The sequence below is a fragment of the Carcharhinus amblyrhynchos genome, chromosome 19, assembly GCF_965287045.1.
Source record: "Carcharhinus amblyrhynchos chromosome 19, sCarAmb.v2.hapA, whole genome shotgun sequence".
In the NCBI taxonomy this organism is placed as follows: domain Eukaryota; kingdom Metazoa; phylum Chordata; class Chondrichthyes; order Carcharhiniformes; family Carcharhinidae; genus Carcharhinus; species Carcharhinus amblyrhynchos.
The window spans coordinates 29,366,891-29,378,207 of record NC_137342.1 but is presented as its reverse complement, the minus strand read 5'-3'; the positions used below and the strand labels follow the sequence as shown (position 1 = coordinate 29,378,207).

Here is an 11,317-nt window from a genome sequence, read left to right as displayed (position 1 = left end):
CAGAGTCAATGGATGGGAGGCTGGTTTGTGTGATAAATGGGTTACATTCAGGACCGTCTGCAATTTCTTGCTGTCTTTGACAGAGCAGGAGTGATACCAAACTGTAATACATCTGGAAAGGATACTTTCTACTGTGCAAATGTAAAAATTGGCAAGAGTCCTGGCAGACATGCCGAATTTCCTTGGCCTCCTGAGAAAGTAGATGCGTTGATAGGCAGTGAGGTGAACTTGCAGACGGTGGTGGTATTCCCAGTGTTCTTGGTAGCTTGGCTGTTGCATCTGGCGGATGTTGCATGCTTGTGGGTGGCTGTGCATTAGTGGTCCCGCGCTGCAATTTATAGTGCGGTGAGTGGGTTTATTGTGTATTACGGTAGGTGGGGTGTAACCCGGGGTATTACGGTAGGTGGCGCTTGTCTGGAGGACGGACGGTAAAGGCTGTTACTCTGAGCGAGCTCGACTGCAGCTTGTTGGCAACGATCAGACGTGATTCAAAAAAATATATACAAAAAAGGAGCAAGGAAAGCCGAGGAATTGATAGCAAAACGCCTCTTCAGCGAGGGAGCTGACTGAGGAGGAGCTGAGCAGAAATGGAAATGAGCGAGGATATGTAATATGTTGGTAAGTGATAACTTCGCGCGAGCAACTGAAAAGAATCATTTAAAAAAACGGATTGCCTTTGGACAACTATTGTAGCTGAAGAGATAGTGAGATGGAATAGAAATGGGGGAAGGCGCTAAGATCTGAGGGAAGAATTAACCCATTTTGATTTAAGGCAGCCTAATTTAAATATTTATTTTCCTTACTGGAAGAGCTGCGCTGATTTCCAATGTAGATCTCACACTTTGATCTTGTTAGGGCCTATCGATTAAGTCTCCAGTGCAGAAGGCTTTTTTGTGTTGTTGTATGGAGCTAGTTAGTTTATTGATTTTTTTTTAAACCCTGGGATGTTGAGACTGTGAGATTTCACTGAGCGATTTAAAAGTGAAAATAATTTTCAGTTTTATTCTGAAAAGGTCATTGTGCATTACTTCTCTGGCATTACAGTTTGTGTGCAGAAAAAAAAATGCAAGCAATTAGAGATGTGGTGACCACTTTCAGACCAAGGCCGGGAACGACCAGCCAACAACCTGGGTATCAGATTTTGGTTCAAGTCCTGGTTGAAGTAACAACAATTTTTCAACCAGATACTGAAGAGATTTTTTTTTTGCTCTCCTTCCCTTGACTTTCAATTTCTGCAAGTGGTTCGAAAATAGAACTTTGTTCTATGCCCCCCCCCCAGTACTTGATCTCTCCCTGATGAGTCGATTTTGAGGATGACAGTTTCTGGACGAGTCTTGCAATGCTTGCCAAGACTTTGGTTTTCACGTAGGTGACCTTGGATTATCAGCATCTTCAAGCACTCAAGAAACCTTTTGGTACTGTGTGGCAAGCTGTATACAACCAGCCTTTGCATTCAGTCTTTTGTGATTTTTCTTTTGAGTTTATTTATGTGATTTTTTTTTGAACAGGTCCCAAAATATGCATTTCAGTCTTTCCCCTTAAAGGAGAGATATTTAATGGATAGCAGGATTGGACGTTAGTCAATTCGCAAATACAGCTTTAGTTAAAAGTGAATCAATCAAACGTGTGCCACAGGTAATAAATTCATATGGCTTGCTTCCAAGCAGAATAAGCACAATTTTTTTCATGGTTTGGGAACATCAGCACTGCAAATGAGTTTGTCAGTTATAATAGCAGAAAAAAATACAATTGTGAAAACGGAAGAAAATTATGGTTAATTTTTGCTACTTTTATTTATCCAAAAGTTTGGGCACATCATTTATGGATAGTATCTAAAATATTCATCACAAAATGTTGTCCTATTCTCCATTCCACTTCCTTTGCCTACCTAAAAGTTAAAATGTACTTTTGCAGATCCAAATTGTGGGGACATTGAGAAGACTCAAGTCAGATAGAGGAGTGGTATTTACATCTTGGATGGACTTGAGCTTATAAAGAGTTATGAGTTGCAGAGAGAAAGTCCAAATGCTTTAGCCATGAATATAAGATTTTCATTTTGACTCAGAAAGGTAGCAAGATCAAAAAATTTGATCAACGATAAAGCAGCAATGAAAGAATTGGCTAATAGACTTGCCAACAGCATTTGGGATTTTAAAGATTTGGAAGAAACTAGATTTTTTTTGCTCCATTGCAGATTATGAGAATTTAAATTGTGAATGTGTCTGAAGGACGTTGATGAATTTAGAATGGAACCACATCAAGTGAATAGCTGGGGATTGAATAATCAATGGAAGAGAGAGCCATGCAAAACTCCTTACTAAAAAAAGCTCTTGTTGGGTAAATTACAGCATTGGTAGAGCTGTCTAAGAGGAAGTTAGATGCTGGTGAAATTACGATGCTAATTTGTTCATCATGCCAGACTCTTCAACAATTTCAAGAATATAGCCAAATTACCTTTGATAGTTATTATTAACAGCACAGTTCCAAAGACTCTGTAAATAAGCATCATGATCACTAACGAAAAGGCTGTTTCTTTTTTAAAGAAAGCATGCTGGCAAGAATGTTTTGAACCAAAACCTTCAAGATTAAGATGAACGAAGAGTCTAATGAAGAGTCGTCTAAGTTCAAAATGTTTGTTTAAAATTTATTTACGTATAGCATACATTAACATTGCAACAAAGTCTCCTAGTCGCCACACTCCGGCGCCTGTTTAGGTACACTGAAGGAAAATTTAGCCTGGTATTAGGAGGGGGCTAATCAAAAGCGTGGTGAGGAGTGCTGAAAGGTGGATTACGGAAGCATTTGAGGAACAAATTCCAATGTGTGCATCCTAGGTGGCTGAAGGGCCAAAGTAGTGGTGAAGGTGGGGCAGAGAGTAGACCAGAACTGGAACAGTGGCTTTGGAAGAATTGTAGAGTTACAGTAAGTTACAGAAATAGTATATGAGAGACCACAAGAAAAGTTAAACTTGAGGAATGAGACTCATAGTTTTAAGTTAGGGGCTGGAGGGAAATGTAGATCAACAAGATTTGGATTGAGGGATGAGTAGAAGCTGCTATAGAACGGGAAGAATTTCTAATGAACTGAGCTCATTTTTGGGGTTTTCCTATTTGTAATTCAGCCAAAAATGAGATTGTTCTATATCTTGGTGAATATCCATCCTTGATTCACTGCTGTTTAAATTACACTGAAAAATAAGAATAACAACAAAGTATTTTGGGAAGAAAAAACTAAAATGCAGGACTGCTCAACAAATCCAATTAATGTGTGGCCAATGGAGCAGGAAGTAATTAGCAGAATCACAATGATTACAGCACAGAAAGAGGCCATTCAACATGTTAACCACTCACTGCATGAAAATGTTATTCCTTATATTTTCTTTGTTTCTTTTAAAAATTACCTTAAATCTGTACTGTCTTATTTTTGATTCTTCCACCAATGGGAGCAGCTTTTTCCTATCTACTCTGCCCAGACTCTCCAAGTTTTTGAATACTCCGATCAAATTTCTTCTCAACCTTCTCTTTCTTCAAGAGAAACAGCCTCAATCTCTGCTATCTATCTGAGTAACTGAGTTCCCCATTCCTGGAACCATTCTGCTCCCTCTCTAATGCTTTCACATCTTTGCAAAAGTGTGTATCCAGAACTGGACATGATGCTCCATTTAAGGCTGAACCAGTTTTCTATAGAATTTTAACATAAACTCCTTGCTTTTGTACTCTTTGCTGTTAATAAAGCTAAGGATCCTATATGCTTTATTAACTGTTGTCTCAATCTATCCTGCCACGTTCGGTGACTTATGCACATATTCACACAGGTCACTACTCCTTTGGATCTGCACTTTTTATTTTATGTTGTTTGTTTATGTTCTATATCAAACTGAATCACTTCATACTTCTCTGCATTAAATTTCATATGCTTCTTGTTTGCCCATGTCTATGTTTTTTGGTAGTCCTACGTTACCCTCCTCACTGTTCACAATGCTTCAAGTTTGTATTATCTGCAAACAATATAGAACAGAAACTTCCATTTTAAAAAGATATATTTGGGCAAGCTTGTTCTCAGGTCTTCCAGTGTGGATGAATTCTTATTTCTTGAGGACAAAATGGTACATTTCAGGAAGGCTGTTTTAGTAGAATTTAAATATTAAGACGAGGTTGCAAATAGCAGTATTATGATTTGCCTCCAAATTGCCCTTTGGAAAATCTGACAATGTACAACTTGATTGTGTGAGGTTGGACACCTGGTTTCTTTTTATCACCCTGCTGCTTCTGATCCACTTCCTGCACCACTGGCAGCACCTTGTGGAATTTGGACAATGCTTTCAAACAACCTAAGGGTTTCCCATGTATGGTTGGTGGAGTGTACTCTATAAGAGGTGCATGATCAGAAGAGCTGAGCTGCAAGAACCTGTACCAGCAGTGCTCACCAACCGGAGCTAGTGACTGGGCAGCATGAGTGGCCTGCCTTCATCTCAGTGAGTGCAAGATTGAAATTGGGCTTGTTCACTAACTATGGTCCCGTGAATAAAATTGAAGTATTTCATAAAGAGTTATAAAAAATGCTTAATCATTTATATATTAATAGAACTATCATCCACTTCAAATCAAAATAAATATTAACACTGAGGCGAGGGAGGGAGTTCACAATTAATGTTGTGTGCAATCAGCATGCAGCTCTCTTCACTTGCCCTTGCTTTATGTGCATATCACCTCAGTCATACTGGTAAGATAAAAGCTATACGGACGAAAATCAGGAGGCTGTGGTAAATCTGTGCATGGATTACAGTCAATAAAATGTCTCCTGGGCTGCACTCAGAACCCAGATGGAATGCATGTGGCTCTCAAACCACAGATTCACCACCACTGAGATAGTGTAAGAATTTGAATTAAAGATAAGGAAAAAGTCCATGAATTTTGCTGATCTATCAAGTGGATTTACAGGCTGTTCAAAGTCGTAGTAGAAAATAATGTGGCATTCACTTTAACACAATAAGTACTGTGGAACCATTGCTGATGTGGTCATTTGAAATAAATAGAGGGGAAGCTAAGAATTGATGGATTTAATTTTGTTTGACAAATGTCAAGAAGTTCCAGACAGCTTTTGAGATGATGAGAGAAAAGTGACACCAGATGAATCTAGGGAGAGATTTATAGCCACAGGAACTAAAGTGAACATTAGGGACATCCGAATCAATATAAACATTTTGCTTTGGACGTTTGAGTAAAATATATAAGAAGGAAAATGGAAAAGACTGAAAGAAATGAAACCTGAGTTTTGATAAGGGAAGTAGAAAATAAGGGCAGCATGTGCGGAAATGGAAATTGGTAAATCAAGATTCGCGGAGATGCCCTGCATATCACGCTTGTGGGGAGAGGAGGCTGAAGTAGATTGTGCTTCTGTTTCGTCCAGGATGTTGAGAAGAGATGAAAGAATAAGGGCAAAGGTGTGTCACTGGTGTAGTCAGAAATGGCTGCCTGGTTCTTAGCAGTAATTTATGGTGACCAAGCATTTTCTGAGCAATGTCAGCATGTTGGCTGCCACTACATTTATAAGTTAACTAATTGTGCATTTGTGACAATGTGGCCCCTAATAATCAGTTAACTATGTGATAATTCCAATAGGAGCAACCCTCTCAATTCTTTTGACTATGTATGAAGAAGAAAGAGGGTGTTGTTGTTAACCAATGGTAACTGATCCATGTACCCATCATCATCTTGCATCTGTTATGACTACTTTGTTTGTGGTATTTTGTGGGTGATGTAATGTGGAGATCAATAATTTCACACAGCTGAGTGATGATTTTAAAGATGTGAGCCAGACATTTAAAGAAGAATTTGATTGATTTTGACACAATTGAACAGTTACATTCAGTTAGACTCTCATTCTGTTAATTTTATCTTAACTGTAGTTTTTCACGAGTAAAATAATTGAGATTTCTACAATTTATTTTAAAGTGTTAAATCATGCTGAGATATACTTTCATACGTTCTGTCAGCCTGCTGATATCTTACGTAAATGTCCCTTTTTTATATGTGAGCCTTGACATCAAGTCAGCTGGTTACTTGAGCAAAGGGAATATTGTGTTTAAGCCTGAATCTGTCATCACCAGATGTCAGCACTTTCTAGCAGAGTCATTCAATAACGATCACAAGTGGAGATATAAGCTTTTTTGTTCTTCCTTTGTTGAATAAACTGGGCTTGTACTCGTTAGAGTTTAGAAGAATGAGGGGAGATCTCATTGAGACGTATAAGATGATGAATGGGATGGATAGGATAGAGGTGGAGAGACTCTTCCCGCTCAAAAAAGACAGTAGGACTAGGGGGCACAGCCTCAAGATAAAAGGGGGGCGGTTTAGAATGGAGTTGAGGAGGAACTTCTTCACTCAAAGGGTGGTGAATCTCTGGAATTCTCTGCCCGTTGAAGTGGTGGAGGCTGCCTCGCTAAATATTTTTAAGACGTGGGTTGATGGGTTTTTGATAAGAGAGGGGATTAAGGGTTATGGGGAGAGGGCGGGAAAGTGGAACTGAGCAGCGACAGATCAGCCATGATCTTATTGAATGGCGGGGCAGGCTCGAAGGGCTGGATGGCCTACTCCTGCTCCTATTTCTTATGTTCTTATGTTCTAACCCAAGGATGTTGATGTCATTTGTATTGCCCCGAAATGCTCATTCAACTGAGATTGCCTCACTCAGAAATTGAACCTGGAACCTTTCAGGTTTGTATGGCTTAATGCACATTTACCTAGCAAAGTTATTACTGCGAGCTACTTTCTTTATGCCTAAAAGTGTCCAGCAGTGCAATGTGATTGTTTGTTTGGGTTGTAGGAATGAGGTTGGGACATATGGGAGATGTTCAGTACATTAAATCAAACAATGTTGACTTTGAGCTGGTTTCAGAAGAAGACTCAGGTTGGATATCTACAGTTCACTCTGAATGAGCAGCATTGAAGGAAGATTGATTCTAAACATGGCAGAGATCCAGATGGATGACGTGTATGGAAGTGATTCTTATGAAAGATATTGTTAAGGAGAATCATATACGTAAGGAATTAACGAGCATCACCCAAGGTAAAAAGAGGGATTGAGTTTAGGAGTCGGGAGATAATGTTGCAGCTTTATAAGACCCTAGTCAGACCCCACTTGGAGTACTGTGTTCAGTTCTGGTCGCCTCATTACAGGAGGGATGTGGAAGCTATTGAAAGGGTGCAGAGGAGATTTACAAGGATGTTGCCTGGACTGGGTGGCTTGCCATATGAGGATAGGTTGAGGGGGCTTGGCCTTTTCTCCTTGGAGAGACGAAGGATGAGAGGTGACCTGATAGAGATATATAAGATGTTGAGAAGTATAGATTGGGTGGATTCCCGGAGGCTTTTTCCCAGGGCTGAAATGGTTGCTACGAGAGGACACAGGTTTAATTTGCTGGGGAATAGGTACAGAGGAGATCTCGGGTAAATTTTTCACTCAGAGGGTGGTGGGTGAGTGGAATCGGCTGCTGTCGGTGATGGTAGAGGCGGGTTCGATTGGGTCTTTTAAGAGACTTCTGGATGAGCACATGGGACTTAATAGGATTGAGGGTTATAGGTAAGTCTAGTAGGTAGCGATGTCATCGGTGCAACTTGTGGGCCGAAGGGCCTGTTTATGCTGTAGTTTTTCTATGTTCTATGTTCTAAAAAGGCTTTGTATTGTGCCTAGAACAAAGGATGGCCTTAGGTGTGGGTGGTAGCTTGTGTAAGCTGAGTGAGGAAAAGCGGGCCTCAGGTGATTGGGTTAGATGCAGATTTAAATTACTGAATTTAAAGAGTTTCTGGGGTCAGAGACTAATTAAGGACAAGAAATATGACATTTTAGCAAATATGCCACTGAAGAACATGGGAGAAAAGTAATTGATAAAAGGAGTTTGTGGGAATGGTGATAGATATTTTAATGTTTGAACATAGCAAAGTGGGGGAATAAACATGGTAATAAAACATTAGTTCGTAAGAATAGGTTTATTGATTTATTTTGGCTTACTGTCAGGGTATGCATACGAATAATGACAAAAATGCACTGTCTAACCAGATGCAAACCAAAATAGTCTAACTTTTTTTTAGAAAACCATTATTTAATTTGCATCCAATTTTACTGCCATTTCAACTTGGTCACTTTGATGAAGTGTAATTGAATAAGCCTATCTATACTGCACAACAAAATTGAACTGATAGATATTAGTTTAGGTTACCTTCACAATGTGTGGATGGGGTTAGTGTGATAGCTTATTTAATTCCAATGATATTCAGACTGTTTTTGGTGGTACCACATTTGCTGTCTATTCTGTGCAAATAAAGTGGGAAGAATAGTATTTTTTTCCATTAGCAAACGTACCAAAACTTTTTAACTGGATTCATGGAGCTATTATTTATTTGACTTTTGTCTAACTCAGAAATTAGTTATTTTCCTTGAAACTACTCTTATGATATCAGTTTAATTTTCAAAAATAAAGAAAAGCTGGATTATAAAGCTCTAAACCTGGAGACAATATTATAATCTTGAATATTATCTAGGGCATCTACTGTAGAATCAGTTTTTATTTTAGAAATTTCCATTTTAGAAGATGGTGGTCAGCTGCCAGAGGAATTTGCCTTTACTGCTACATGTCAGAGTCAATGTATTATGTAATGATGCAATGGTGATTGCTTACTGGCATTTAATATTTTGTCAAATTTTCTTTATGATCAATTATGTTATGTAATCTTAGAAATCATAGAGCCCCTACAGTGCAGAAACAGGCCATTTGGCCCATCAACTGTCCAATAATGTCCCACCCAGATCCTGTCTGCGTAACCCCACGTATTTACCCTGCTAATTCCTCTAACCGACACATCTGGGGACGCTTAAGGGGCAAGTTAGCATGGCCAATCGACCTAATCTGCGCACCTCTGGACTATGGGAGAAAAACAAGGAAATCCACGCTGACATGGGGAGAATGGAGTCTGCACACTGAGAAGGTCACCCATGGCCAGGTTTGAACCCGGATCCCTGGTGCTTGTGGCAGCAGTGCTAACCACCATGCCGCTCAATGTTTTTGATATCATACTGATTAAAGGAGCATTCATTATTAATGTTTGAATTGAACTGATTTTTTTGATTAATATATTTTGATTGAATTCTAATATTGCACAATGTATCTCATTATCTTGCCTCACATCTTATTCCAGTAAAGTTTGTTGTTAAAAAAAAATTCACTGCATTTTAAATTTTAAATTCCCACTGTTCAGCTATTCCATATGTATGTAGATAAAGTAATCAGGTAAAAATATTGTATTTATATTTACCCTTGCTGTCTCTGAGATGCACATGCTTAATCCAAGTTCCAAAGGCCACTGCACATTGAATATGTGGATAAATAAATATTCATGGGCAGTTCAACATGGAGGATATCACTGCAGAGCCCTATTCTGGTTCTTATGTGTAGTGTGATCACTGAGTCCTGTCAGAAGCATGACAGACTATCAAGGGAAAACCTTAAATTCCTATTTCAGTCTAGAAGGAACCAGTTGCCCATTTCAGCAAATTAGCTTTAATTAATGTCAGTGATGATGCAGTGGTGATCGGCATTTAATATTTTGCAAATCTCAATAACCTAATACGAGTTTTCGTTTAAATTCTGAACTGGATGTGTAATGAGCCTGCAAATAGCCTCCTAAATTCAGTCCATCTGTCAGGAAAACTATTGTTAAAATAGTAAAGATAACTTTCTTTTATTAATTCATGGGACATGACCTCACTGGCTAGCCAGTGTTTATTGCCAATCCCTAGTTGCCGATGTTCAGAGGGCATTTGAGAGCCAACCACATGGCTGTGGCTCTGGAGTCACATGTAGGTCAGACCAGGTAAGGTCAGCAGATTTCTTTCTCTAAAGGACATTAGTGAACTGGATGGGTTTTTCTGATGACTGACAATGGTTTTGTGGTCATCAGTAGATTCATTAATTCCAGATTTTTTAAATTGAATTCAAATTCCACCATCTGCCCGGGTCCCTGAAACATTAGCTGAGTTTCTGAGATAATAATCTAGTGATAATACCACTAGGCCATCCCCTCCCCTAACTATGGTGCTTATCCTAGCTGCCATTTTAATAATCAGTTCAACTTTGCTGGATAAACATTTGAGAGGATGTGTGAAAGACATAATAAACAGTTTAGATCACAAAGGGCTTTTGGGGGTTGAATTTTCAGGTTCCCCCAGGGGTAGAAACTGAAACAGGTGGGGGATGAAAGTTCCAGTGTGGTCAGCATGCCATTTTCACTGCAGCCTTGAGATCTTGTCAGATCCATTAAGAAGCTCATCAAGGGACATGTTCTGATTTTGACAGAGGTGCACGTGCTGCATCTGGGGCAGATCAGCTGAATGAATGTGGACACTGCAGGAAGCCAGTAATGATCACATTAAGGAATTATCTGGGTCCCATGAAAGGGTGAATGGCACAGAAGGGGATTTGACCATTGGTCCACAGCTGTAATTGGGTAAACGCAGGTTGTGAAGAGAGTGAGAAGTAAGTTTTCAGGCAGCTGAGGTAGGGGCTTGTCACCCTGCTGGAATTGTAGGCCCATAAGGCTACTAAACACAATTAGCTGGCCACCTGAGCACAACAAAGGCTGCAATTAGTGATGAGTACATGCTTCTTAGATTTTGGATGATGGAGGACAGAGCACTGGGCTTCAGGAGTGAAGAGAAGAGGGAGATGGAGCAGGAATGAGTTGGAGACCATACCCTCAACATTGGATCAACTGGCAAAAAAGAGAGCTAGACCAAGAGTCAGTGCTGGTTAAGACAGCATCTCAGCAGGCAGCTAGCCTCAGAAATCTGTGCCCAATTTGCAGAAGACCATACACCTCTGAGCACTGCTTGCATGCTCTGCCAGTAGCTGTCAGATCCACTGTGACGTTGAACAACTTTGCTTCAGGCTTCAAGGATTAGCTGTGAACCTTGGTGGCATCTTGCGAACAGTGGCACAACATTGCATCTCACAGATCATTGCTGCTTTCTTTACTAGGGCTGGACTGTACATTTAATCCCAGACAAATGCATCTCACAGGCATGGAATGCAGTTTGTGAAGAGTGTGCATCTACCAGATATTCCACTATCACTGTTGATGTATCCCATTGATCTCCATCATCACTTTGCTTGTCTGCAATTAAGAAAAAGAGGCTTGTGTATTTGGCTTCAGGTGTCAACGTTTATACTGTGTTCAAAAATGAAAACTGCATAGTTACAGGTAGAAAACACCCCGGTTATCCACTTAATGCTTTGTGGAACACACTGGCATCTGTACTTGTC

At 39.7% G+C, this 11,317-nt stretch overlaps 1 protein-coding gene across 6 annotated transcripts in view; it reads left to right on the top strand.

Annotated features, from left to right (window-relative positions):
* Positions 1–416: 416 nt before the first annotated feature.
* Positions 417–11,317, top strand: part of LOC145355394 (protein PHTF2) — a 112,547-nt gene continuing 101,646 nt past the window's right edge. For 4 of the 6 annotated variants that reach the window (XM_080207442.1, XM_080207443.1, XM_080207444.1 and 1 more), the window contains exon 1: positions 417–618. In XM_080207442.1, the coding sequence (XP_080063568.1) occupies positions 613–618 (6 nt within the window). In that variant the 5' untranslated portion in view covers positions 417–612. Of the gene's footprint in view, positions 619–1,292; positions 1,416–1,508; positions 1,636–11,317 lie in introns of those variants that run through there. The other 2 variants (XM_080207438.1, XM_080207440.1) reach the window with 2 other exon arrangements.